Raw genomic sequence first — 27,958 nt, 5'->3', positions numbered from 1 at the left:
CAGTGCTCTGCACCTAGTAAGCGCTTAACAGATACCAACATTATTATTGTTATTAAAATGGGGATTAACTGGGAGCCTCCCGTGGAACAACCCGATGCCCCTGTATCTCCCCCAGCGCTTAGCACAGTGCTGTGCAGCTAGGAAGTGCTTAAGAAGTACGAAGAGGCGGCTGGTGCTGCTGCTGACGTCACCGGTCGGTGCCCCGCCCCCGTCCCCCGGGCCCCGCCCCCGTGACCCCCCCGCGGTCGCCATGGCGACGGAGGACCGGCTTGACGGCAGTGTGGCCGGGTCGGCCGTGGCTTTACGACGTTTTGCGGCGCGGCCGCCGGTGGTGGTGCTGCCGGGGTGTGTGGGCCGCTCGGCCTCGCCGCCTGCCTGCCTACTGGCTGAGCGCCCCCGGCCCGCCCTGAGCGCCTCCCGAAGGGTCCAGGATGAAGCAGAAGAAGAAAGGTGAGGGGTCCGGGGGCCTTGGAGCCGGAAGGATTCCCGGGGTGGCTTTGCGGGGCTCGTCTGCGGACCTGCCCCTGCCCTTGCCCCTGCTCTTGCCCCTGCTCTTGCTCTTACCCCTGCCCCTGCTCTTACCCCTGCTCTTGCCCCTGCCCCTGGCCGCCCCCGCTTAGCGCTCCTATGTTGGGGCCGCCCCAGCCCACAGGACCCACCGTGGCCCCCAGCCCACACCCCTCCCTGGCCCCCAGTGACCCAGTCGGACCCTCCCGCGCCCCTCACTGCCCCCTCTCCATCCCTGACTGTCCACTAGTGACCCAACCCGGCCCCTCCCACACCCCTGGCTGTCCCCTCTCCATCCCTAACTGTCCCCCAGTGACCCAGCATGGACCACCCCACACCCCTGACTGTCCCCTCTCCAACCTGACTGTCCCCCTGTGACCCAGCTGGACCCTCCCACACCCCTGACTGTCCCCTCTCCGCCCCTGACTGTCCCCCTGTGACCCAGCTGGACCCTCCCACACCCCTGACTGTCCCCTCTCCAACCTGACTGTCCCCCTGTGACCCAGCACAGACCATCTAACACTTCTGACTCTGCCCTTTCCATCCCTGACTCTCCCCCAGTGACCCAGTATAGACCATCCAACACCCCTGACTGCCCCCTCTCCAACCCTGACTCTCCCCCAGCGAACCAGCGTGGGCCATCCAACACCCCTGGCTCTCCCCCAGTGACCCAGAACAGACCAACCATACCCCTGACCCTCTCCTCTCCATCCCTGACTCTCCCCTAGTGAACCAGCACGGGCCATCCAACACCCCTCACTCTCCCCCATTGACCCAGCACAGACCATCTAACATCTTTGACCGTCCCCTTTCCATCCCTGACTCTCCCCTAGCGACCCAGCTCGGACCATCCCACACCCCTGACTGTCCCCCTCCATCCCTGACTGTCCCTCAGTGACGCTGCATGGGCCATCCATCGCCCCTGACTCTCCCTTTTCCACCCCTAACTCCCCCAGTGAACCAGCGTGGGCCACCCAACACCCCTGACTCTCCCCTCTCCCTCATCCTTGATTCCCCCCCGAGTAACCCAGTGTTCCCGCCTGCACAGTTCTCTTGGGATTGGATCTCCCGGGCTCACCTTTGCTAAGGGAATTCATACAGAGAAGCGGCGTGGCTTAGTGGAAAGAGCACGGGCTTGGGAGTCAGGGGTCATGAGTTCGAATCCCAGCTCTGCCACTTGTCGACTGTGTGACTGTGGGCAAGTCACTTAACTTCTCTGTGCCTCAGTTGCCTCATCTGTCAAATGGGGATTAACTGTGAGCCTCACGTGGGACAACCTGATTACCTTGTATCGACCCCAGCGTTTAGAACAGTGCTCTGCGCATAGTAAGCGCTTAACAGATACCAAAATTATTAAATTATTATTATTAATAACAGGGGACCGGGTCCCTTCCCCTGGGCAGGGATCAGCAAAGCTAGTGCCCCAGCCTCACCCCAGCCCCTCAGCCTAAACCAAGTCCCTTGCAGATTCATTTATTCATTCAGTCGAATTTACTGAGCACTTACTGTGTGCAGAGCACTGTACTAAGCACTTGGAAATTACAATTCGGCAACAGATCGAGATGTTAGTGAGGTTTTGCTCCAGTCCAGACGAGGTGCCCAGAGCTGGGGGTTTATTAATTTATATTAATGCCTGGCTCCTTCTAGAATTGTAAACTCATTGTAGGTGGGAAATGTGTCTTTCTATACTGTTATACTGTACTCTCCCAAGCACCTAGTACAATGCTCTGCATGCAGGAAGCGCTCAGTAAATACCATTGACTGTCTTAAGGGACTCAAATAATGACGACATTCGTTAAGCACTGGAGTAGTACAAGGTAATCAGCGTATCCTACGTAGGGCTCACAGACTTCATCCCCATTTTACAGATGAAGGTACTGAGGCCTAGAGAAGGTAAGTGACTGGCCCAAAATCACCCAGCCGCCAAGTGGCAGAAGCGGGATCGGAACCCACGACCTCTGACCCCCAAGCCCGGGCTCTATCCCCTGAGCTTTTCTAAAGATTGAACAAGGTGCCAAACAGCTTGTTAGAGCCTGTGGGCCTCAGAGCCCCTCCCTGTTTCACAGTCAATCACTAGTACTTTCTGAGCATTTACTGTTGTGCACAGCACTGTACTGAGTGCTTGGAGCGTTCAGTAGAGTCCTCAAAGAGCTGAGAATCTAGCGGGGAGGCCCACGTTAAAGCAAATTACTGGTATTTAAAAATGGGGACTTAAATGCTAACAGGGGAGGGGTGGGTGAGGACTGTAGTGCCTAGATGATGAAGTAGTCATCAGCGGGAGAAGCAGCGTGGCTCAGCGGAAAGAGCCCGGGCTTGGGAGCCAGAGGTCATGGGTTCGAATCCCGACTCTGCCGTGGGCAAGTCACTCGACCTCTCTGTGCCTCAGTTACCTCATCTGTAAAATGGGGATTAACTGTGAGCCCCCTGTGGGACAACCTGATTCCCCCCGTAACTACCCCAGCGCTTAGAACAGCGCACTGCACATAGTGAGCGCTTAACACATACCAACCTTGTTAACCTTATTATTATTAAGTAGGGTGATTAATCAGGGAAGACTTTCTCGAGGAGTTGGGCTCCGACGACGGGGGCAGTGAGGTGGGAAGGAAGCAAGGAGGTAACGGCTAGGAAGATGAAAGCGAGGCACAGTGAGGAGGTTGGTTTCAGAGAAACAAAGTGTACAAGCCCAGGCGGGGTGGGAGAGGAGCAAGGGGAGATGGGGGGAAAACTGCCAGCACCTCCCTTAAAGTCTTGGGGTTTCTGCTTGATGTGAAATAGTGTGGCCTAGTGGATAGAGCACGGACCTGGAAGTCAGAAGAGCCTAGGTTAAAATCTCAGCCCCGCCACTTGTCCGCTGCGTGACGTGGGGCAAATCACTTCACTTCTCTGGGCCTCAGTTCCCTCATCCGTAAAAGGGGGATGAAGACTGTGAGCTCCGGGTGGGACATGAGCTGTATCCAGCCCGATTCGCTTGTATCTACCCCAGTGGTTGTTAGTAAAGGGCCTGAAAGACAGTAAATACTTAGCAAATACTCTTTAAAAAAAGAAAAAAGTGGGGTGGGCGGCCTTGGGAGTTTCTTAGACACGGGTAGACGTGTCTGCCTCCAGGGTCCAGCGGGCATACATTGTCAGCGGCGGGGCTCCGCAGCCACTGCCCGATCGCTGAGCTCCTTTCTTGCCCAGCCACAGTTTCAGGACCCCGTCCTTCGTCCCAGCAGACAGCTATTTGGGAACTCTTGCACCTCTGAGGCCCGTGTGGGCATACGCGGGCATGTGCGGGCCCCTGGGTCTTCCTCCCTTTTTGGGTTGTGCCCGGAAGGCCCCAGCATCGGCACGGCAGGGGCGTCTCACACGGCGAGGGCCCGGCGGGGCCGGTGCCCACACGGGAGCGTAGTCGTGCCGCTCACCGGGCCTGGTTGCGGGGGGAGGTGTGCGGATCGATCAGTCGATAGTATCTGTTGAGCGCTTACCGGGTGCGGAGCACACTTGGGAGATTGCAGTGCAACAGAGTGGGTAGACAGGTTCCCTGCCCACCGGGAGCTTCGAGGGGAAGGCAACGGGTATTAAATTATAGACCTGTACGTAAGTGCTGAGGGGTGGCTCCGCGCAGGCCCTCACTGCTGCCGAAACAGCCGGAGCGGTGTCTGCTGACCGCTGCTGACCAGGCCACTGTGGACGGCAAACACGACAGCTCGGCGAGGGGCGTTCACCGGGTGTGCGCATGAGGGATGGGCGTACACACGCGAGAGCCCACGGGGACGGGTCCGTGGCCCAAGTGGCTGGTCAGCGGCGGTGTGGGCCGCGTGTCCTCGTGCCTGAGCACCGGGTGGCCGTGGTGATTTCGTAGGCGACCTGAGCTCAGCAGAGCTGATGATCCTGACCATCAGCGACATCATCAAGCAGTTGGTTGACGCCCACGAGCAGGGGAAAGACGTCAATCTCAACCGGTGAGCGGCCAGGAGGAGGTGGGGGCGGGGGCCAGACCCCACGGACTCCCCCAACAATGCCCTTGACTTGCGTGGACCCCTGGCCGGGTGTCCCCCCCGGCCCCCGGGATGGGCGCGGTGGTCGGGCCGGCGCTGACCTCCCCGTCCGGCGGGCGCCCCCGTTCCAGGCTGAAGACGAAGACGGCCGCCAAGTATGGGCTGTCGGCGCAGCCGCGCCTGGTGGACATCATCGCGGCCGTGCCCCCTCAGCACCGCAAGGTCCTGGTGCCCAAGCTCAAGGCCAAGCCCATCAGGACCGCCAGCGGGGTGAGTGTCAACCCCTCACCCTCCTGCCGGGAGGATTCTGCTCATGTTGGTGCAGCCTCTTCGGAACTGGGTAGACAGGGGCGCAAGGCAGAGCCCTCCACCCTCTTGTCCCTGCGTTTCCGGGTGGGAAGATTCCCCGCCACCTCCCGCTAACCTCTCCCCTTCCCCAGGCCGCTCCCCCCACCAACAGAGCCGCGCTGGGAGGTGAGGGATACCGGGGTCCCCGTCAGTGCTGTATTCGCCCGCCTGTCAGGGGGTGCCCCCGGGAAGCGGGGGGCTGCGCTGAGGGTCTCTGGGTGTTTCAGATTGCGGTTGTGGCAGTGATGTGCAAACCCCACCGATGCCCCCACATCAGCTTCACCGGAAACATTTGCGTGTGAGTGCGGCGTGAGGGCCGGGGCCGCGCTGGGGGCTTGGTCCCGGGCCCGGGCTCTCCGGCGGGTGGATCGGAGCCCTGGCACCGGGGGCCGTGTTTCATCCCCTCGGGCCAGGAGCCGTCTACTCCCCTCTGGGTGGCAGCATCCGCCATCGGTCCGAGCGGCCTACACGGGCCGGCTCGCCTGGACCAGCCGGGGCGGGCTTCTGGGGGTGGCGCAGGGTCGGGGAGGAGCCTCTGGCCCTCGGCAGAGGGTGGCCGGGAACACCGCCCAGCGTTTGTCTCCATAAGGGATCCGTGTGCCTGTCGCCCTGGATCTGGGGGTGCTTTCTCCGGGTCCCTGACCCGGGGCCCCGTTCCTTGCCCCCTTCCGGCCCCGCAGCCCCTGGAGGGAGCGTGGGCCCCTTCAGGACTCTCCGTACCTCCCAGAACCACAGGGAATCGACATTTCCGGGGATTCCGAAGGGCGGGGTAGGGGGCCGGCGCCCAGGGAAGGGATGCACTCTCCCCAGACGGGGCCCTCTCCCCGGCTTCCTGAGGTTATGAGGGTAACGGGTCCCCGGGGGACTGGCCCGATGTGGTCCCTGAGGTGGGGGGGGGGGGGTCTGTCTACTCCCGAGCAGTGGGGTCCTGGCTCGGTCCCCCAGCCTCACACTCTGTCCTCGAATCGGCCGGGGCCCCTTCCCGCTCCCCATCCCCGACCTGGCTCCTCAGGCCTCGGTAGGCTTCCCTGCCAGCGACACGGGTGGGCGCCGGCCGCTGGGGAGGGCAGGGGGAGTGAGGGACAGAGGCGGACCCTAGCCCCCCTTCCTCAGACCTCTCCGCTCTCACCGCCGGCCTCAGCCGGGCTCTAATGTGGATCGTCTGTGTCTGTTCCCTCTACCAGGTACTGCCCCGGGGGGCCCGACTCAGATTTTGAATATTCCACCCAGTCTTACACGGGATACGAGGTGCCGTGGGTTTCCCCGGGGCGAGGAGGCAGGGGGGCATCTGGCCGCGTGGTCCTCCCCGGAAGGTCGGGGTCCCTGGGGCTGACCCTGGTCTTTCCAGCCACATTCTGGGCCGTGAGAGCGGTTCTCTTGGCGCCTCCCCCGGGGCCGCTGGCGGCAGGGGTGGCGGCGGACAGCGTGGCAGACGAAGGGGTGGACTGACGGCCTCCTTTCCTCCCCAGCCCACGTCCATGCGAGCCATCCGGGCCCGTTACGACCCCTACCTCCAGACGCGGCACCGGCTGGAGCAGGTGGGCATCTGCGGGGCTGGGCCGGGCGGACGAGCGGGCGGCCCGGCTTAACGTATCCGGCCGTGTTGCCGTTGACCGGAGCCGCCCTGGGGCCTCCGACAGAATTCTCCAGTGCCCAGCTCTGGGGCGGGGGCTTCGCCGGTCTGACTCTGGCACCGGTAGGGAGCTGGGGGCGGCAGGGGTGGAGGGAGAACCTGCAGGGACTCTAGTGGGGATCCAGGCCGTGTGTTCGCCCCCTCACCCCAGGGTGTGCGCTGGTTTCGGCGGACAGGCAGCCGGGGCGTGGGGTGGCATCGCGGAAGCCATCGACACCGTCAGCTCCTCCCCGTGGCCTCGCCGTCTCATCCCGGGGCTCGCCTGCCCCTCTCTGGGAGAGACCGTGTCGGCTCCCACGCACACACACGCGCACGTGTACACACTGGCGGGGCTCGTGGCAGCAGGCGGACGTGGAGGGGAAGCCGGCCGCGTTGGCGCCTTGGGGGAGGCAAGAGGCCCGGGCCCACCCCCTCCTACACCGTGACAGGCTGGCAGGTCCTGGCCCCAAAACCCCGGAGCCCGAATTCCTGGGGCGCCCCATCCTCCGGGCTTCTGCGGAATCGGGCCGGGCCACCGCCGCCTGCCCTCCTCCGAGCCAAGCACTGTGTTTGCAGCTGAAGCAGTTGGGTCACAGCGTGGACAAAGTGGAATTCATCGTCATGGGCGGCACCTTCATGGCCCTCCCCGAGGACTACCGGGATTACTTTATCCGGAACCTGCACGACGCCCTGTCGGGGCACACGTCCAGCAACGTCTCAGAGGCGGTCAGGTGAGGACGTGGCGCGGATCGACGCTGAGGGGTTCTGGCCTCCGTCGCCTGCACGGTGTTGACCGAGCACTGTGCTGAGCGCTTGGGAGAGAGCCAGAGGGACTGAGATGCACACCCTGCCCCCAGGGAGCTTCCCCAGTCCCCGGGGGAGGTAGGCCCTTGCAGACACAGACAATCGGCGGGATGAGGGACGGTTTGAGCAGCTGCTTCTCCAAGCATAGACAAGAGCGAATCAACACGAAAGCGTCCGGGGCCGAAGGTGGGCGGGGACTCGGCGACGGAAGTAAACCAGGGAAGACTTGCTGAGGGAGGCGGGATTTCAGGAGGCGTTGAGAGCTGTGGGGGGTGGGAGTAACCGTGTGAGCAAGGGAGCAGGAAGGGCGAGAGCCAGGCCTGGTGAGAAGGGGAGCTCGGGGAGGAGGAAGGAGCCCTTCCCTGCTGGCGGAGAGGACCTAGGTGGGAGAATCGCGTTCAGCCGTGTGTGTCCATCTGCCCTCCCGCCCATCCGTCCGTGGGGTATTGGCTCAGGCCGGCGGGCAACCCCCCGAGCGGGGCCGGGCTACCCTTCCCGGCTGGGTTTGAGCAAAGGGTCTGGGCCTGGGACCGGACAGCCCGAAGGCGCTTGCTGCCCCCCGAGACGGACTCCTCCATCCAGTCCGGCCAACCGGAGGTGCTTACAGAGCGCCAATCTCTGCTGGCCGCCCCGCTGGCCCCTTGGGAGAGGGTGGAGGGGCTAGAAGGAGGATGCAGGTGCCGATCGTTGGCCAGCAGGAGGGAGCATGACCGTATAAATGGGAGAGGGGAGTGGCTCATCGAGTATGCAGGCGCTCATGCACCCGTCCGTACTTGGAAAAAAGGGCTAAGGTTGGCTGGGAATTAGTCGGGAAGGCTATTTCGGCAGGACTCGGATACAGGAAGATGATCCCGGTGGCAGCGTGGCATGCGGTCTGAAGCGGGGAGAGGCTGGAGGCGGGGCTCAGTGGTGTTTATTGAGCACTAACTGTGTGCAGAGCACTGTGCTAAAGTGCTTCGGGGGAGAGTACAGTGCAACAGAATTAGCAGACACGTTCCCTGACCCTAATGAGCTTACACTCTAAAGGGGGAGACAGTAATATAAGTACTGTATAATCTATATCTTAAAGATGTGTACGTAAGTGTCGTGGGGTTGGGGGTGGGTTGAATATCAAATGACCACAGGTCACAGATCCTGGTTCTTAGAAGACGCAGAAGGGAGAGCGAGCCGAGGAAAAAAGGGCTTAATCAGGGAAGACTTTTTGGAGGAAATGTGACCTTAACAGTGCCTCGAAGGCGGAGAGGGTGGTGGTCTGGCATCTACGAAGGGGGACAGAAGGAGAGGACGTGGGAAGGGGTTCGGTGGGGAGACACAAGATCGGGGCACAGTGATTGACCAGGTGCCAGAGGAGCGGAGCGTGCGGGCCGAGCTGTGGTAAGAGAGCAGTGAAGCGAGGAAGGAGGGGGCGAGCCGATTGAGTGCTTTAAAACCTGGAGGTCAGGGAAGAAGCAGGTGCAGCAGTCAAGGTTGGATAGAAGTGCTTCGATCAGCGTGGTGGCAATTTAGATGGAGAGGAAAGGGTGGATTTTAGCAATATTGTGGAGGTAGAACCGCAGGATTTGGCGACAGACTAATCACGGGTGGCGTGAGCGAGATGAGTCGACTGGGCCGAGGTTACCGGCTCGAGAGACTGGGAGGACGTCGGTATTATCTCCAGTGATAAGAAGGTCAGAGTTTGATTAGGAAGAGTGTGGTTTTGGACGTGTTCCGTTTGAGGTGTCAGCAGGATATCCAGGTAGAGAGATCCTGAAGGCAGGAGGAAATGCAAGATCGCCGGGAAGGAGAGAGGCCGGGGCTAGAGATGTAAATTGGGGAATCATTTGCATAGAGATGATAGTTGAGACTATGGGAGCGAATGAGTTCTCCAAGGGTGTGGGTGTAAATGGAGGATAGAAGGGGACCCAGAACCGAGCCTTGAGGGACCCCCCCGCTGTCGGGGTGGGAGGCAGAGGAGGGAGGAGCCAGTAAAAGAAACTGAGAAGGAGCCATCAGAGGGGTAGGGCAGCCAAGAGAGGACAGGGTCATCGGGGCCGAGGTTGGATAACGTTTCAAGGAGGAGGAGGTCTGCAGTGTCGGAGGCAGCTGAGAGTTCGAGAAGGATTAGGATAAGGTAGAGTCCTCGGATTTGGCGAGAAGAAGGTCATCGCTTACCTTAGGGCTATCTCTGTGGAGTGAAGGGGGCAGAAGCTAGATTGGAGGGGATCTAGGAGAGAATGGAGGAGAGGATTTGGAGACGGCAAAAGTAAGCAACTCTTTCAAGGAGTCTGGAGAGCAGCGGCAGGAAGGAGATGGGGTGATAACTGGAGGGAGCCTTGGGGTTAAGGAGCCGTGGGGTTTTTTGAAGATGGAGAGTCCTAAGCACGTTTGAAAGCAGCGGGGAAGAAGCCGCCGGAAAGCGAACAGGTGGGCACACGGAGCACTAAGCGACCATCTTTGATTGATCGACTGATTGACCCAGTGGAGGTGGGAGGTTGGGACCTCCCCAAGAGAGCAGGCGGAGAGGGAGAGGAGTGGGGGCCCGGCAAGGAGCCCGGGTTGAGCCGGCTCTGCCGCACCCTGGCCTCCGGGCCGGCGCCCCGGTATTTCTGCAGTCTTCTGAGGATGGCTCGTCTCGTCTGTCTCTCCTGCTCTGCCCTCTGCCAAGTGTTCTCTGTCTCCCCACTCAGATGCCAACTTTTCTCTCGTTGTTTGCCTCTTCCCCCTCCTGCCCCTCGCCATGTTTGCTTTTTTTTTTTAATACATGGTATTTGTTCAGCACTAACTATGTGCCAGGCACTGTAATAAGAGCTGGGGTAGACTCAAGAGAATCAAGTCGGACCCAGGCCCTGTCCCACGGGGGGCTCACGGTCTTAATTCACAGTCTTAATCCCCATTTTACAGATGAGGTAACTGAGACAGAGAGAAGTGCAGTATTTGCCCAAGGTCACACAGCAGACACGCATGGAGCTGGCATTAGAACCAAGGTCCTTCTGACTTCCAGTCCGGATTATTGAGCCCTTGCCTCGACCGGGCTGCCGAGCGAGGTTCCCGCTGGGTCTGGGGCTCCGTGCTGGGCGGCTGCTCCGGGCCGGGCGCCGCGCCGGGCACTTGGGAACTTAGAATAGGCCTAAAGACGGAGGAGTTCCCAGCGCAACGGAGAGGAGCCGCCTCGCCCGCGCCCCGAAGGTTTCCTTGCCCTTCTTCCGGGCCTCACTGCCGCGCTTCTTCCCTCGGTCCCCGGGGGACCCCTCGGGAGCCGAGGCTCCGGGGGGAGAGGTGTCGGGGCGCCTTCCTCAGGGGGGCAGCAGCCTCCCGGTTTCGGCTACCGGAGCCCGCTGCCGAGTTGCCCGCTGCGCGGGGAAAGGTCCTCGGGTGACTCACCCCGCACCGGCCCCCGGAGGGAGGGCGGGGGGAGCCGGGGGACGGGGAGGTGGTTCAGCCCGCCGCATCTGGGGCCCGGCCGGCGGCGGGGGCGGCGAGCGCCAAGCGATACGTAGCGATGAGCAAAGCGATTGTGACGGGCGGTCGCGGGCCATTGGGCAGCGCTTCCGGCCGGCCCGATGACTCACCCGACCTCCCGCTCTGCGGCTCCGGGCCGCGGTGCGGCGTGTGTGTCGGGGGAGCGCCTGCCACTCCCGGGGTCTCCTTGGAGCACCCCCGGGGGCAGAGACGCCCCAGCCCGAGGGAGGAGATAGGGCAGGGGTCGGGGAGAGGGGCTGGGGGGTCCGGGACGAGAAGGCATGAGAAGCAGCGAAGCCTAGTGCTTAGAGCTCGGGCCTGGGAGTCAGAAGGTCATGGGTTCTAACCCCGGCTCCGCCACTCGTCTGCTGTGCGACCTTGGGCGAGTCACTTCACTTCTCTGGGCCTCAGTTATCTCATCGGTAGAAGGGGGAGTCACACTGTGAGCCCCATGCCGGGCAGGGATTGGCTCCAATCCGATTTGCTTTTGTTTCCCCCAGCACTTAGTTTGTTCCTGGTACATAGTAAGCGCTTAACAAATGCCACAATCATTATTATTATTACCGTCGTCGTTATTAAGAGGGACGGGGAGAACAGCCGGCTTGGAGGCTGTGACTGGGAGGACCAGCCGGCGGGTGTCCCTCGTGTCCCGTGCCCTCTCTGCGTTGGGCGTGCGGCACAGTCGTCTCGGCCTGCGGGCCCACGGGTGGGGGACGGCGAACCCCGGACCCTCCCCGGGGGCACTCGGACCGCCACCGCCCCCGCGAGCCCTTTCGGCTTCGTCGGTGGAAAGAAACTAGTCGAGGGAGATGGACCGACCCGTTAGCCTCGGTCAGAACAAATTAAGTTCCCAGCCGCTCCAGGGACGATCATTTTCTCGTCTTTCCGCCCAGCTGCTCCGCCTCTGTGAAGGGGAGAGAGAGGCAGGCAGCTCCCGCCGATCGATCACCCGGAGGGTCAGTTGGGATTAGTAACTGGGCGGGCACGAGGGCAGGGAGGGGGAGGGGGTGGCGCCAAGAGCAGGGCAGCGGCTCACGCCTTTCCGCCGCTTCCTTCTCACTGGACCTCAGAATGGCCTCTGGTTTCGGGTGTTGAGAGCGCGGCTGCCAGGCAGTGCCCGGGGGGAGGTAGCCGCTGCCCAGTCCGGGTGGGGTCGGGGCCCCGGGTTGCAGCTCCCAAAGACGGTTCCTGGAGACCGGCGAACGCGTGACATGGTTCCGCGCACAGAAGCGGCACGGTACGGTGCCTTTCCGTGGGGGCGCGTCTCTCCACCCGCGGCCCTGTTCCTCCCCGAGGCCTCATCTCGGCTTCCGTGCGGGCGTTGTCCCGGAGGGTTCCTCTCCGCCCGCCTCCGCACCCCCTTCTCCCGTCCGTTGAACGAGGGAGCTTCCCCTTGCCGCCGTCTCTCCTGAGAGTGAGAGCCTTAACAGCTCAGCGGCAATTTCATCTCCTCGAACCTGGCACCGAGCCGCCCCGCCTCGTGTGGGACGATGTCTATCGTACCCCGAGCCACAAAAGACGAGGGGATAGACAGATGTGCCTCAGCCTCTCCCACGGGTCCCCTCCTGTCCTGCTAGTTTTTACCCGCTCGCTGTGTCCCGAGCGGGCACAACCCCTGACCCATGCGGGGCTCACAGCCTGAGGGCTCGGGGGCAGGACAAGCATTTCATTTCTCATTCTACAGAGGCCCAGAACAGTGAAGTGGTTTGGCCGAGGTCACGCACCAGACAAGTGACAGAGCCGGGATTAGAACCCAGGTCTACTGACCCTGACTGCTTCACTCCCAATCTGTCTTTTATGTTGCTTTTTTTTTGTTGTTTTTGTTTTGTTGTTTTTCCGTGTGTGTGTGTCTGTGGCCCGCCACCTCCTACCCCCTTATTCTGATATTTTGAGCCTGTTGGGCGTCAGGGTACAGGCCTAGTTTTCACCCGTGTGCTTCTCACCAACGTTCAGTACAGCGTTGTGCTCGCTGAAGGGGCTAAACACGCACTTACCTCCTGAACATTCGGACCCAACCCCATCTTGTATCCGCCCCCGGGTCGCGTGCGCCATCTCTGCCCTCGGCCCCGCAGGCCGGATTTCTTCAGCCGGTCGTTCTGTAACTGGCCGAAAGCGATCGTTAAAACCGATCGATGGATCCCATCGCACCGAGGCCGTGGAGCCGGCCGCCTGCTCCGTCTCGAGACGGATCTATAAACAATTTCACCGCGTGTTGAGACCGAAAAGCCGAACCGGCAGCGATACCGTACCGCGAGCGGCGGCTCCCGCGGCGGGAATTGGTGGGGGGCGGTTTAGTTCCGCTCCGCTTCACTCCATCGGGTCACGTGACCTCTCTGGGCGGGCATCGGTCCCCTCCAGTGTGTGTGGGGGGCGGTTCAGCGAAGTACGCTTCTGGGCGCCCAGTACAGTGCTCCGTACACCCGCAGTAAGTGCTCGATACATGCCACGGACGGACGGACGGGAAGGACGAGGCTGGCAGGCTGACCTCCTGGAGGCCTGGTGTGTCAGGGGCTTTGGCACTGAGCGGTGCCCATGGTCATACAAGAAGGGGAGACTGTTGCCCGTGAACACCCCGAACCGGGGCCCTACCTGCCACAGAAACCCCGGGAGCACCTGGGGGAGTCCTCCGGGCCGGCATCCTGGGCGGGGGACCCCCGCCCCGGGACCTGAGAGTCTTCTGAGCACTGATGACCCAATCATCTCTGAACTGAGGGAACAAATAGCATAATTATAACTGTTATTGTTTTTACCGTCAGGGATTGGCCACCTCCCCGGAGCAGAGGTGTAGGGCGTGAAAAACCGGGGTCGTTGTCCCCCTCCTCCTGAGCCGAGGGGGGTGTTACCGTGACGACAGCAAGGACCCGGGTACCAGCAGCCTTGGGGGGTGGGGGGCGGCGTAGCCCTGAGGGTTTAACCTGGGCTGCTCCCGGCAGGTGGCCAACCCCAGGCTAATAGTAAGCATAACTGTAAGCGCTTACTATGTGCCGAGTACCGTGCTGAGCGCTGGGGTGGGCACAGTAGATGCAGATCAGACACTGTCCCTGTTCCCCACAGGGCTCACCAAGGACAAGAGGGAGGGAGAAGAAGTATCAGATCCCCATTTTACAGTTGAGGAAAGGGAGGCACAGAGGAGTTTAGTCCCTTGCCCCAAGTCCCTCGGCAGGCAAGTGGCGGAGCCGGGATTCGAACCCAGGTCTCCCGGCTCTTAGGCCCAGGCTCGGTTCGTTAGTCCGCGCTGCTGTCGCGAGCCCCGCCCCGCGGCCGGTGCCGGCGGCCCCTTCCGGCCGGGGTGTCGGCCGGAGCCGGGGGGAGGGGCACCGAGTGAAGCCGCGTCGGGGTCTCCCCTCCCTCTCCCCGCCCAGGTACTCGGAGCGGAGTCTGACCAGGTGCATCGGGATCACCATTGAGACGCGGCCCGACTACTGCCTCAAGCGCCACCTGAGCGACATGCTGGCGTACGGCTGCACGCGGCTGGAGATCGGCGTGCAGAGCGTCTATGAGGACGTGGCCCGAGACACCAACAGGTGCGTCCGCGCTGCTCCGCGCCCCCCCCCCCCGCCCCCCTCCGGGGGACCCCCGGGGACTGACGGGTGCCCTGCCGCTTCCTTCTCTGCAGGGGCCACACCGTGAGGGCCGTGTGCGAGTCCTTCCAGCTGGCCAAGGACGCCGGCTTCAAAGTGGTGGCCCACATGATGCCGGACCTGCCCAACGTGGGTCTCGAGAGGGACGTCCAGCAGTTCGTAGTGAGTGCTTGTGCGGGACGGGGATGTGGACACACACACGGCGTCAGTCGATGGTCTCTATCGAGCGCTTACTACTTGCAGGGCACTGTATTAAGCACTGGGGAGAGTACAACAGCAGAGTAAACAGGCAGAGCGCAGCTCCCCCGCCCCCCGTGGCGGTCGGTCCAGGGCCGGCGTGTGGCCGTGCGGGAGGGGCCGCGGCAGCGGGCGGACAGTGAAGGGCAGAAGGGATCTGCGAGGCCGTTCACGCCGGAACATCGATTATCTCGGCGGCGGGCTCGGCGCGCTCTGACTCATCGCGTTCACCTTGCCGGGAGACCTCCAGGCTCTCGGCCCTAATCCCGGGCTGGCTCCGGCCGGGGGCTCCGGCCGGCCGGGGCGAAGATCCCCGGAGCATTCAGTTCCTCGCGGGCCCCTGCCGGCCGACCGGCAGGGTGACAGAACGGGTTTGGTGATCGGGGTGGGGAGCGACCCCGGGGAGACTCCGGTGCCCTGCGGGCGGCGGACGGGGCTGGGGCCGGGGGACTGTTGGGGGGAAGCCGGGGGGATCCCGCGGGGGTCACGGTGGAGGCCGACCCGTGGCGCCCGCAGCTAGGCCCGGGAGCGGGGCCCCGCCGAGCCCGGGCGTGGGGACCCCGCCTCAGACCGACACGCCCTGACCTGGCGGGTCCGCGAGTGGCACGGGGGTCTCCGTGCGGGAGGGGACCGCCCCGGACCCCTCGCTGGGGCCCCAGCGGCCGTGCCGGAACCAGAGCTCTACATCCCTGTACCCCTCCCCCCCCCGCCCCCCGGGGACCCCACGTCTCAGCCGGGACTTCTCGCCTCCCTTCCCCTGTGTTGTCCCCGTCCTCCCTCAGGCACACCCTTCCTGGTGGGGGAGGGCCAGCTTCCTGGGGGGGGCGGGGGGGTGTCCTCTGCAGGCGATGGGGAAGGGGACCCGGCCTCGACTCTGGTAGGACTCAGGGCAGCTGTCCTGTCCGCCGCATCTCCCCGAGTCCCCGTGACTCCCATCCCCGTCTCCTTCCCACTCTCCTCCCCGTGCCCCCGCTCCCTCCCGTCCCCTACACCTCCTCTCCGTGCCCCCGCTCCCTCCCGTCCCCCACACACCCCTCCCCGTGTCCCCCCTCCCTCCAGCCCCCACATCTCCTCTCCGTCCCCCCATATTCCCTTCCCCGTGCCCCCGTTTACTCCGGTCCCTCACATCTCCCCGTGCCCCTCCCGTCTCCTCCCCGTACCGCTGCTCCTCCCCATCCCCCACACTCTCCTCCCCACGGCCCCGCTCCCTCCGGCCCCCCACATCTCCTCCCCGTCGCCCCCGCTCCCCCGGCCCCCCCAGGCCCCGCCAGCTGCTCTGCAGGCAGACTCACGCTCTCCAAGCCCGGCGGGTCACAATTCGCCTTATCTCGCGTGTGCAGGGGAGCGGGCCGACGCGCGCCCGCATACCAAACAGGGGCAGCAGCCTCGCTCGGCTGTGGTGGGGGTTCTGTGCCCGCGCCCCTCCAAGGACGCGTCGCTCTCCGCGTTGATGAACGGGCAGCCGGGAGGGGGAGAGGGAGAGGTGTCGGAAGGACTCCGTGGGTGCCCCCGGCCCCTGCCCCGGGGCCCGAGAGAGTCGTGGTTCGCCCCCGAGGGCCCGGAGGAACCACCGGCCCGAAACCCTGGGCTCCACCCTCTGCCCCCTCACCCCGCACCGGCTCCCTCACTGCTCCCCAGGCCTCGGCAGGAGCGCAACGGGCGGAGTCGCCCGAGCTCGTCCGACGACTGGGCTCAGCGCCTACACGCAGGTCGTAGACCCAGAGTCCTTTGAGCCCGGCCCGGAGCTCATCCGTCATTTTCCACCGGAGACTCCATCTGCCGTGTGCAGAGCACTGTGCCGGGCGCCTGCTGTGAGCAGAGCGCCGTATGGGCACCTACTGTGCGCAGAGCCTGTCGCGCGCAGGGGCTGAGCTGGGAGCTCGTTGCGGGCCGGGCACCGAGCGGGGCGTCCTGGGTAGCAAACGGAAGAGGCTCTGACTGCCTCGGAGGGGAGGTCGGAGACATAAATCGAAGACTGCCTCGTCGTTCAGAGAAGGGAGCCGATAGTTAATTAGACCTGAGGAAACGATCAATACCAGGCGGCCGGGCCTGAGATCTGAAGGCTGCGGGGGGGGCGGCAGGAGGAAGGCGGGGGTTAATCTCGGGGATGGGGCGACTCAGCTCAGGGTACGGAGGAGGGCTTGGGAGGGGTCCCGGGGGACAGTGAGGGACTGCAGGGGAGACATGGGGGCGGCAAAGGTCCCAGGCACCTGCCTGTCTGCCTTCTTCCCCGGTCCCAGCCCACTGGGGAACGCCGAGCTACATCCTCCCTGCTTTCCTGTTGTAGAGTTGTACACCAGGCCAGGGGCCTCTGTCTATCTTCCCCCCGCCGTGCCTGGGGGCGTTTGGGGGGTGGCGGGAGGGTCTGGTCTGAGCCTCTTTTGGGAGAACAGGCGACCTCTCCCCACTGCGGGTCGGGAGCTCGGGGTGAGCGGGGCTGATTCCCCGGCAGGAGGCCGTGAAGGCTGGGATTCTGCCGCCCTCGAGGCCTCCTGACCCCCCCCCCCCCTTGCCCCTCCGTGAGCCGGTCTGGTCCCCGGGCTGGGCTCGTGGTCCAGACTAAGAGAGGCGGTGACCGGTCGTAGCCAGCCCCAGCTCCATCAGCAGCGAGTGTTTCCCATCCCCTCAAAAGCCACGTTGGAATGGCCCCGGTTAGAAGCAGTTGCCTCTTCCCCACCTCCGCCCTTCTCCCTGCTCCTCTCATCCCTCCCTGCTCCTTTCTGCCTTTAATCTTCCCCTTCTCTCCCATCACCTCCTCTCCCTTCCCCACCTCTCCCCTGCTCTCCTCTCCCGTCCCCTCCCCTTCTCTCCCCTCCATTCCCCTCACCGTCCCATCTGCCCCCCACCCCCCAAACCGGCGGGAATGGGGTGCCGTGTCCGGTTCCCCGGTTGGGAGTTAAGGGGGGAGTGGGGGCCGGCCCCGTGAGGCGGCGGCTGCCGTGGCCGGGGAGACTCGAGGCCGCTGACCGTGGAAGATTGGGCAGCGGGAAGAGCCGGGAGGGGCCGATAATATAATTAGCGTAATAGCTGGAATCAATCAAGCCGTAGCGGCAGGATTAATGGGGATTAATAGGATATGGCCCCCAGTCGCCCCCTCCATCTGCTAGGAGAGAGGGAGGGAGGGAGAAGGGCTCCCAGCTCCTCTGGCTCCTTTGTCTTAGCGGGATGGGGCTGGGGGGAGGGGCAGGTGGTGTCCTCTGGGCCCGGACGGCCAACTCGCTGGGAACTGCGAAATGTGAGGAGACCAAAGGGGAAGACTTTGGAACTCATGAGCCGGCCGGGCACGCCACGGGGCTCCTCCTGCCCGGAGTCACTCACCTTTCCGTCCGTCCAAGGGGCCGCCCGCGTCCGGTCACCCCCGGCACTCCCCCCGCAACCTGCAGGCGGCTCAGCCCACGGGACGGGTCCTCACCCGGAAGGTGCAGGCATCCGCATCTTTAGCCACGCAGGAGTGTGCAGTGCCGGGCAGAGCGCAACAGAGAGCCGCAGCGGAGCGGGGCGGGCAGGGCATGGTGGCCAGGGCCGGAGTGGCAGAGAGGACGGTGCCCGCGGAGCGGTCGGAAGTCACAGCGGTTTGGGCTCCCTCTTTCAACCTGCCGTCCGAGGGGGCCCCCGGAGTGTTGGAGGCTTCTCTCCGACCCGCCTCCCGGGTCCCGTCGGTGCCGGGGGTGGGGCCCGGTAGACCTTGCCCCGAGGGGTCCCGGAGCACCCGGGGCCCAGCCCTCGGCGTGTTCTGGCCCGGAGCTGCCTGAGCCGGAGATTACCTCTCCCTAATCCCCTCCTCTCGGCCGTGGCGAGGCCCGGGCAAGACGGTGGCCGGCGGCCGGTGGCCGGGGGCTGCGGAGCCGGGCTGGCTCGGCGAGATAGGGAAAGGGCGGGGGGGCCTGGGAGAGGGAAGGTGTGGCTGCCTCCCAAGCACCTACGTGTGGCACGGTGAGGCCTTCCCTGCACCCCTGCCCAGGGGTGCCCTGCACACAGTGGGTACCCGGCACTGTAAGCTTGGGGACGGGGAATGTGTCCGTTATATTGTGATATTGTACTCTCCCGAGCACTTAGTACAGCGGTCTGTACACAGTAAACGCCCAAGCCGGTGGGGTCTTCGGGGGCCTTGTGGTGATGGAGCTGGATGGGAGATCTCCCCTGCCCCGACTGTGCGTCTGTCTGTCTGCCGGCAGGAGTTTTTTGAAAACCCAGCCTTCCGCCCCGATGGCATGAAGCTGTACCCCACCCTGGTGATCCGGGGAACCGGCCTGTATGAGCTCTGGAAGTCGGGGCGCTACAAGAGCTACTCCCCCAGCACCCTGGTCGATCTGGTGGCCCGCATCCTGGCCCTCGTCCCTCCCTGGACGCGCGTGTACCGGGTCCAGAGGTGGGTCGGCTGCCCCGTGGGTGGCGGGGGAGAGGTGGTGGAGGGTCTGGAGTGGGTCACTGGGGGAGGGTCAGGGGTGTTGGGTGGTCCGTGCGGGGTCCCCGGGGGAGAGTCGGGGATGGAGAGGGGAGGGTCAGGCCGGAGCAAGGGACGTCGGGGGGTGTTGCCGATGACGATGACCGTGTCCCGGCAGAGATATCCCCATGCCGCTGGTCACCTCCGGGGTGGAGCATGGAAACCTGCGGGAGCTGGCGCTCGCCAGGATGAAGGATCTCGGGACTGAGGTAAGAACCAGGAGGTGGGGCCTAGCCCCCGCCCAGAGCTTCCTCCCAGCCCGGCGCGGCGAAGGCTTGGCTCTCTCCGGTCCACCCCAGCCACGAAGCAGAGCCTGTCTACGGTCAGCTCCCCTTCCTCCCCTCCCTCCCATTCCCCTTTTCCCTTCCCCCTCTTGCCATCCACCTCCTCCCTTCTCCCTCTCCTCCCAACCCAAGTTTTTCCCTCCTCACTCTGCCATCTCCGGTCCTGGCCCATCAAGAACCTCCCCGAGCTCCCACAGAGCCCGCAGGTTGGGGGTATTGCCTCACAGCCCACCCAGCTTTCCAGGCCGGAGAGCCAACCCGCTGCACACCAGCAGGGGAGAGGAGCACAGAAATCCCCCCCGCCCCATTTCCCCAACTCGGCAGGCTCCCTCACAGCCGGGTCCTTTCTTTCTCCCTTCTGCTGCCGTGCAGTGCCGGGACGTGCGGACCAGGGAGGTGGGGGTCCAGGAGATCCATCACAAAGTGAGGCCATTCCAGGTGGGTTTCCCGGGCTGCTTTTTCCCCGGCCCCTGAGTGCTGAGGGGGCTCCCGGTGACCAGAGGGGACTTGGCAGGCTCTCCGGTGCTGAGGCGGCTGTCCCGGGGAGTCCCGGCACCGGGGGCAGTTGGATGCGGGGGGTGGGGATGGGGACGTCAGCTGAGCCAGGAGCAACGGCGTGGAGAAGCCAGCGGGAGCGAGCTGAGGACCAGCTGAGCCGAGTGCTCGCCTGCAGCTTGGTCAAGCCGCTCAGGGCAGGGCAGGCCACCGATCGAGAAGCAGCATGGCCTAGTGGATAGAGCATGGGGCCTAGGAAGGGGACTAAGAAGGACCTGGTTCGAATCCCGGCTCGGCCACTTGCCTGCTGTGTGACTTCTGGTTAGTCGCTTCGCTTCTCTGTGTGAGCCTCCTTCCCTCAATCCGTAAAATGTGGAACATGGACTCTGTCCAATCGGATTGGCTTGTATCTACCCCCGTGCCTGGTACAGCGCCTGGCACATAATAAGCGCTTAACAAATGCCATTTAGAAGAAAAAAATGCCCTCGGGAAGAATTTGCTAGTTCTCTGCCAAGCACACAACACGGCGCTCTGCCCACTCGGGGGCACCTAATCAATCTCAGCCCCGCCGACGGCGCCCGGGCTGCTCAGGGCCACAGGCCACGTCCAACCCACCGAGCCGCCCGGCCCGGCCCCACCTGCCATTCGGAGCCCAGAGACGCAATCGACGGTTCTGGGCTTGACACCAACGGGTCCCGCTTCTGGGCCTTGTGGACAGGTGGAGCTGGTTCGGCGGGACTACGTGGCCAACGGGGGCTGGGAGACGTTCCTGAGCTACGAAGACCCCGACCAGGACATCCTGATCGGCCTCCTGCGCCTGCGCAAGTGCTCGGCCGACACCTTCCGGCCGGAGCTGACCGGCGGCGTGTCCATCGTCCGCGAGCTGCACGTCTACGGGAGCGTCGTCCCCATCAACAGCCGGGACCCCTCCAAATTCCAGCACCAGGTAAAGGGGGCGCCGCCGGCCGGGGCTCGTGCGAAGCCAGGTTGGCAGTGGAGGCCGGGCGGTGGGCGGAACCACCAGCCGTCCTCCCGCCTCCCCGGCTCTGCGCTCTGCTGGGTCCCCCGGGGACCGAGCCCCTGCGGGAATGGGTCCCGGGTGGCCATCCGACGGGACACGGACCGCCAACACCAGCCGGGGCGGCCCCGAACTGAGCCCAGAGGCGGGACTAAACCAGGTGGCCGATGGGCCGGGTCCTCCCGTGGGGCCGGAAACCTGGCTGCCAGTCCTGTGGGCTCAGCTCGACCAACTAATAAAAATGATGATGATAATTAGAGAAGCATAGCATCCTAGTGGATAGAGCTCGGGCCAGGGAGTCAGAGGACCTGGGTTCTGATCCCGGCTCCACCACTCGTCTGCTGTGTGACCTTGGGTAAGTCACTTCACTGGTCCTCAGTTAACCCGTCTGTCAGATGGGGATTAAGACTGTGAGCCCCATATGGGATAACCCGATTACCTCGGATCTACCCAACGCTTAGTACAGTGCCTGACCCAGGGTGAGAACTTGAGAAATCCCATTAAAAAAAAGTACCTATTTCATGCTTCCTATGTGCTGAGCAGATGCAGTTAAGTCAGATTGGACACAGTCCCTGTCCCATGTGGGGCTCTCAGTCTGAGGGGGAGGGTGGGCGGGTTTTTAATCCCCATTTACAGATGAGGAAGTGGAGGACAGGCAGAGAAGTCGAGCGACCTGCTCAGTGTAACTCAGTCAGTCAGTCAGTGGTATTTATCGAGTGCTTTCTCTGTGCAGAGCACTTCACTTGGAAAAGTCCGACGCAGTAGATGTGGTAGACTTGATTGTTGCCCACAAGAAGCAGCTTACAGTTTACCGTGGGAGGCGAACATTAAACTAAGCGAACTGTGGTCAGGGAACGTTTCTGCCAACTCTGTTTTATATCGTACTCTCCCGGACACAGAGTACGGTGCTCCACACAACACTCTCCGCGAATACAATTGATTGATAAGATACGGAGGGGAAGTAGTAGAGTATGAGGATATGCCCAAAAGTGCAGTGGAGCTGGAGCGAGTATTAAAGGGCTGAAGTGGCAGGATAGGTGGAGGAAATGAAGGCTTATCCAGGGAAGGCTTCTTGGAGGAGCTGTGACTTTAGATGGGGAGAGTGGTGTTGTGTCGGATACGAGTGGCGAGAGAGCGCCGGGCCAGAGAGGGGACGCGGCAAGAGGTTGGCAGGGAGATGGATGAGATCGAGTCGATCAGTGTTAGAGGAGCAGAGCGTGTAGGCTGGGTTGTAGTAGATCAGCATGGTGAGATAGGAAGGAGAGAGCTGACTGAAGTCTCTGATGTGGAGACGGATGAGCAACCCCTGGAGGTTTTTGAGGAGTGGGGAGATGTGGGCTGAAGGTTTTTGTGGAAAAATGATCCGGGCGGCAGAGGGAACTGCGGACTGGAGGCAGGGAGGTCGGCGAGGAGGCCGATGGAGTCGAGAGGCGGGATGGGACGAACGTCCACGCCCCTGACCTCCGGGTGTGAAGCCTGGGGCGGTCCTGGGGCTGAGGCTCCTCGGCGGGAGGTGGGGGAGGAGGTCGCCCTGGCTCCCCTCTCTGAGCCGAGAGAAGTGTCTTTGGCGTGTGTGCGTTGACCTGGCGCCGGGCCCCAGCAGCTGCAGCCGCCGCAAGTCCCTCAATTACGGAGCCGTTAACATTTCAGAGCCTCAAAATAGCACGCGGCGTCGACGTAAGCAGCGCCGGGGGCCGGGGGGGGGTCGGGGGGGGGGGGCTGGGGACCCGGAGCCCGGAGAAATCTATTGGATTGAACAAAACAAATGAAGATGTGCTGGCAACCGAGAGCTCCCGGCAGGAGGCCCGGGGCCCGTTAACTCCCCGCCGCCTCTACCGCCGCCACCACCACCGACACGGAAACAGCACTGTCCCCCCCTCTCCGGCCCCCGTAGGGCGGGGGGGTAGGGCGGTCACGGTGGTTGCCCGGGAGAGACGTGCCCGGCCCCACGCCCCACCACATGTGCACGCGTGTGAGGAATAGTGAGCTTGTTTAAGTGAGCGTCGTGAACGCGTGAAAATTTCTAGGTGTGGAGGAGTCACGGCCATCATCTCCCTCCCACCGACTTTCCGTCACCACTCACGGGGCGGCCTGTTTTGGGCTCCCCCCGCCTCGCCCGGTGTGTGAGTGCCCGCGGGGAACTTGGGGAGGGTGTGGGGAGATGGGGGGAGGTGCCCAACCTTGGCATTTCCCCGGCAGGGTTTCGGGATGTTGCTCATGGAGGAAGCAGAGCGCATCGCCCAGGAGGAGCACGGGGCACGGAAAATCGCCGTCATTTCAGGTAACCGACCCGGGGATGGTGGCCGCGGGGCGGGGGAGGGGCTGAGTCCAGGCTGCAGCACAGGCCCGGGGGGCCGTGCGCCCGTGGGTCATCCGATCCATCCTCCTGCCCTCAAGCGGAGGTCGGCGCTCAGGTGTCCGGGAGCCTCGGTTCTGGGGGGACCAGCCAGGGTGTGCTCCTGCCCGTCTGCCGGCGGTCAGAAATCTCCGCTCCGTTGGGGAGCCTCTTCCCCTGCCTTCGGGCCCCGGGGAGCTGCCGGTCAGCAGGGGTCGGAGACGAGGCGGCCCGGGTCTCGGCCACCCTTCTCCTCCTCCTCCTCGGGCCGCACCCCCCGCTTCCTACCATAGAAGAATAAGCAGCGTGGCATAATGGGTGGAGCGCAGGCCTGGGAGTCCGAAGGTTGTGGGTTCTCACTCTGGCTGCGCCCCTTATCTGCTGTGTGGCCTTAGAAATCACTTCACTTTTCTGGTCCTCAGTTGAAAATGGGGATTGAGACTGTGAGCCCCATGTGGGAAAAGGATTGTGTTCAACCCGATTTGCTGGTGTCATCCAAGTGTATAGTGTCTGGCACACAGTGAGCGCTTAAATACCATCATTATTATTTTTAGAAGGCCCCACTCTGTCCTCACGCCCTCCCCTGCCCCTCTGCTTTGCCACCAGTCCCAGCACCGCTCCACCTGTTAGCCCACAGAGGAGGTGTGAGGGTCAGGCCGGCTCTGGGAGGCCGGGACCACCACGCCACCGCCAACGGTCCCACCCACTGGACTCAGGCAGCCCGTGCCGAGGAAACTCGGAGAGACCAGCCACTTTCCTCTTCCTTTGACCTTCCTGTGCGCTTGCACGGCCGAGGGCTCGATGGCTCAGCCTTCTGGCTCCGGCGGGCAGGGAAAGGAGGGAATCCTCTTCCCTGTGGCCCGGGTCAGGACAGAGGGCAAGCCACTTGCCCAGGGTCACCCTGCTTGCTCGGGGCAGAGCCGAGACCAGAGCCTGGGTCTTCCGACTCCCAGCCCCACGCTCTGTCCACCGAGTCACACTGGTCCCCCCGGCGGGGAGAAGGCACCAGGAATCCCTGTCCCGTCACCACACACAGAGCAGATGGGTTGGTTTGCCGGCCAGGCCACCTGCTTAGACCGAGCCTGTCTAGGTCGCGAAGGTCTGGCTCGCCGGGCCCCCCGAACACCTGGGAACCTCAGTTTTCCTCTCGTTGGGGAGAAGCCTCGGTCCACCCCCACATCCCTCCTAGTTCGGCCGGCTGCTCCGGGGCCCCGGCCCGCCCGCTGCCCTACCCGACCTCCCCCCTGAACTCCTGGGAAGGAAACCTCGAAAGAACGTGCACGGTTCCACGCGGGAGGCATGCGGCAGCTCCGCGCCCAGCGGTCTGCGCCACCCCTCGTGGCCTCGTGGCCCGGTGACGCGGGTGGACGTCACCAGAGCTGCCACGCTGCCCTGCGCCCGCCGCGGAGCCAATCCGCCGAGCGGCATGACGGCCCCTTCCTCCGGGGAACCGGCTTTCTTTTTGTGTTCTTCCAGGCGGAAAATTAGTGTGGCCGCGGGCCAGGATCCCTGCTCGCCCGATGGCGCGGGGGCGGAGCGGGAGGGTGGGCGGGTGGGGGAGCGTCTGCCTGAAAAGCGCAGGAGCCCGTCGGAGCAGGTGACCGAGCTCTTGCCTCGCAGAGGTTTCGGCCCCGGACTTAGATGGCACCACTAACACCTCCCTTTCCCGTTCCATTTTGGGGCGGGTGGGCCCCCTCTCTCCGGGAGTCTTGCCGGCAGATTCCGGGGCTGAGCTGGGGCCTGGCCTGCTCGACAAAGACAACGAAGAAGGTACTCCCGTGTAAAGATGAAACGGACGGTTAAGCCGAAGACAGCACACTTAGGCCGGTGCCCCCGAGAAGAGTCGTTTTTTGTTTGACTCAGGCCACGTCAGTGAACCCCGTGGGTTTTCTCCGACTCGTGGGGAACCATGTTGTGGCTCCTAGTTGTAGGCTCAAGCTCCCAGGACCCCTGGCCACCCAGGGAACCACCCGAGATGCCAGCCGCCCACAAGTGGCTGTGGCCAGGCTCCCCGGGCTGGGGACGGATAACGCCAGGGTCGTTTCTGGTCATTCCCAGGACACCTGACGAGACTGCCACACCTTTTGCCCGTTATCCCCTCTGCCGTCTTCCAGATGAACCATTGAAAATCTGCTCAGAAGGACTGGAACTTGAGTAGTGTGGATTGGTGGACCTCAGACTGGCCATTTCTTCCTGCTTCCCCCAGCCTAGGATTCCATCTCCAACAGGGAGGACAGAAATTGGGTGTTGGTCGGAGTTAGGGATGGACCAACCCCACATCTCTGACTCCCCCTGAGACCCAGCATGGGCCATCCGACACTCCCAGATCTCCCCCAGTGACCCGGCATGGACCGTCCAACACCCCTGACTCAGTCCCTGTGTTCAATCCCCCAACCCCACTGTTTCCTTGTTTGTTTTCTAAACCTTTTAAGTCCTTTCTAGGTGCCAAATACTGTACTCAATCCTGGAGTAGTTACCAGACAATTAGGTCAGACCAAGTCTAAGTAGGAGGGAGAACAGGTACTGAATCCTCATCTTTGCAGATGAAGAAACTTTGAGGCATAGAGAAGGGAAATGACTCCAGTTGTATTTGTTGAGGGCATATTGTGTGCGGAGCACTGTACTAAGCGCGAGGGAGAGTACAATTCAGCAACAAGCAGAGACAGTCCCTGCCCATAACGGGCGCACTGCCTCAAGGTCCAACAGCACTCCGGGGGAAACAGGAATCAGAACCCAGGTCCTCTGCCTGTCGGGCACCCGGCTCACCTGGCTTTGCAAGGAGCTGCAGCCGGAGGGTTCGGATCCCGGGGCCGGGTCAGCGCTGACCTTCCGGCGGAAGCCCTAAGCCTCTTTCTCCGGCGAGGGTCAGCAGCCTTAATTGCAGAAAGTCCCTTTGTTCCAGTGCCAAGGGTCAGAGGAAGGTTAATTGGATCCCGTCACCAGCTGCCAAAGGAGGGCCCTCGGCCTGGGAGGCCAAGGGGCCGCGACCCTGGAAGGGTCCCCGGCGGGGGCTCGATGTGGGTCGGTGGGAGGGGCGGGGCCGCCCCGGCTTGGGGGCGAAGTGGTCGCCGGGAGACCCCGTGAATCTGGGGTGACTCCGCTTCAGCCGGCCCGGCGAGGGGGCCGTGCCCGCGCCGGGTAGCTGCGGTGAGTCTTCGGGGTGAGGGAGAGTGGCAGAGCGGGGCGCGGAGTGCATGAGGAACCCGAGCGCCTTCTTGGGCTCTGGCCCCCTCCCCTGCCCCCCGCCCCCTCCCCAGGCCCCCATCCGAGCCCCAGCCCACCGCGGCGCAGCTCAGACATTAAACCGTCGAGCCGTGGCGGCAAACGGCCCGGCCCCCGCTCCCGACGGAGTGAAGGCTCCAGCTGAGGCGAGCGCGGCCTGCCGTCGCCCCCGCTTCGCCACCCGGCGCGCCCCTTCCCTGGCACCGATTCGGTCCCTTCTGCCCGCCCCCCCCAGGCCCTGGGCAGGACTGGTCGAGGCGGGGATTCTTCGGGCTCGTGCGCCCTTGGTCTGTCACTGTTGGGGGGATGCCTCTCCAGCCGCCTTCGCCCCCAATCATCTGCGCTGCTCCTCGCCCAGCTCCGTGCCCTCTCAGGGGTGATCAGAACTGCCCTCGGGGGAGTGGGAGCAGACGGCACCCAACCTCCCGCTTTCTGCCCCTTTTCCACGGGGTGGGCACCCCTCACCCATCCCCCTGGCGTCCCCCCCTTCCCCATGGGGTAATCGACCCAGCTCCAAACAGGCTTCCCGGGGTCGTCCGGGCCCTGGCTCCGTTCTGCCCAACGGGGCGGGGAGCCTCGATGTCCCCAGTTGGGCCGAGGGCTTCGTGAGACCCCCCCGGCGGAGCCCTCCGCCCCCCGCGCTGCCGACTGGATAATTAGCGCGGGACCGGCCCCTTCCAGCCTGCCGCTGATGCGAGCATTAATCGGTGCCGATGCGGGCATTATCGATGTTAATTGAATGATTTCAGGACATTCTGTGCTCCTCGGTCTTGCCGGGGGCGATGCGGAGCTGTCGGTATGTCGGGAGCGGGCCGAAGGCGGGGGGCTGCCGGGGTTGGTCCGGCCGTCCTCGCTGGCCGGTGCTGGGCAAGGGATTCGTGTCTCTGTCTCTGTCTCTCTTCCTCCTCCCCCGCGGGGTCGTGGACCCGAAGCCGGTTGTGGGGAGGGGGCGATTGGACGGCCCCCGTCTCCTCCCGTGTCCCTTTGGAGAGCCGGGGCTCTGAACCCGCAGCTGCCTCTCATCCTGATTGCCCTCCAGCGCGATCGAGGCCCCCCGCGGGACCCCCAACCCCTCACCCACGTCCCCTCCCCTTCTCCCCTTGCAGGTGTCGGCACCAGGAACTATTACCGCAAAATGGGCTACGAGCTGGAAGGGCCCTACATGGTCAAGAGTCTGGACTGACCCCTCCTTACCGGGACCGGAATTCTGCAACACACACCACCCCCCACCCCCCCCCGGGGGTGGGAGGGGGCCGAGGAATAAAAGCCCCCAGTCAAGCTGGACCCGAACTGGACTGTGCCTTCAGCCTTCAGCAGCAGAAAAAGGGTCTGTCCTTCGCCCCCCCTCTCCCCAGTCCGGGGGAGGCTTCAGCCCTGCCGAGGAGCCCCCCACTTTCCTCTCCGGGTTGGAATTAACAGGACCCCATCCTCTGGCGGCTGTGCTGCCCCCCCCCCCCCACTCCGCCCCCCGGATTAGACGACCGGGCATTTGGAAAGCTGGGGAAAGGAGATAGAAACAGCGGGAACTCAGGGTCCGTCAACCAGTCGGTCCATCGTGTTTATTGCTGAATTGTACTTCCCAAGCGTTTAGTACAGTACGCTATTCACAGTAAGCGCTTAATAAATAAGAGAGCACGTGGTCCCTGCCTTGGA

At 63.5% G+C, this 27,958-nt stretch overlaps 1 protein-coding gene across 1 annotated transcript; it reads left to right on the top strand.

Annotated features, from left to right (window-relative positions):
* The first annotated feature begins 309 nt into the window (after positions 1 to 309).
* Positions 310 to 27,958, top strand: ELP3 (elongator acetyltransferase complex subunit 3). The gene is made up of 15 exons (XM_029053163.2): positions 310 to 450; positions 4,352 to 4,451; positions 4,619 to 4,757; positions 5,063 to 5,133; positions 6,020 to 6,083; positions 6,305 to 6,373; positions 7,024 to 7,178; positions 14,052 to 14,213; positions 14,306 to 14,432; positions 18,683 to 18,876; positions 19,070 to 19,160; positions 19,608 to 19,673; positions 20,449 to 20,676; positions 22,948 to 23,029; positions 27,412 to 27,958. Exons 1-15 carry the CDS (start codon positions 432 to 434, stop codon positions 27,486 to 27,488), a joined length of 1,644 nt encoding a protein of 547 aa, XP_028908996.1. The 5' UTR covers positions 310 to 431; the 3' UTR covers positions 27,489 to 27,958.

The sequence above is a fragment of the Ornithorhynchus anatinus genome, chromosome X2 (assembly GCF_004115215.2).
Source record: "Ornithorhynchus anatinus isolate Pmale09 chromosome X2, mOrnAna1.pri.v4, whole genome shotgun sequence".
NCBI lineage: Eukaryota > Metazoa > Chordata > Mammalia > Monotremata > Ornithorhynchidae > Ornithorhynchus > Ornithorhynchus anatinus.
Note: the sequence above shows the minus strand (reverse complement) of the source record. Positions and strands in the feature narration are given on the sequence as shown.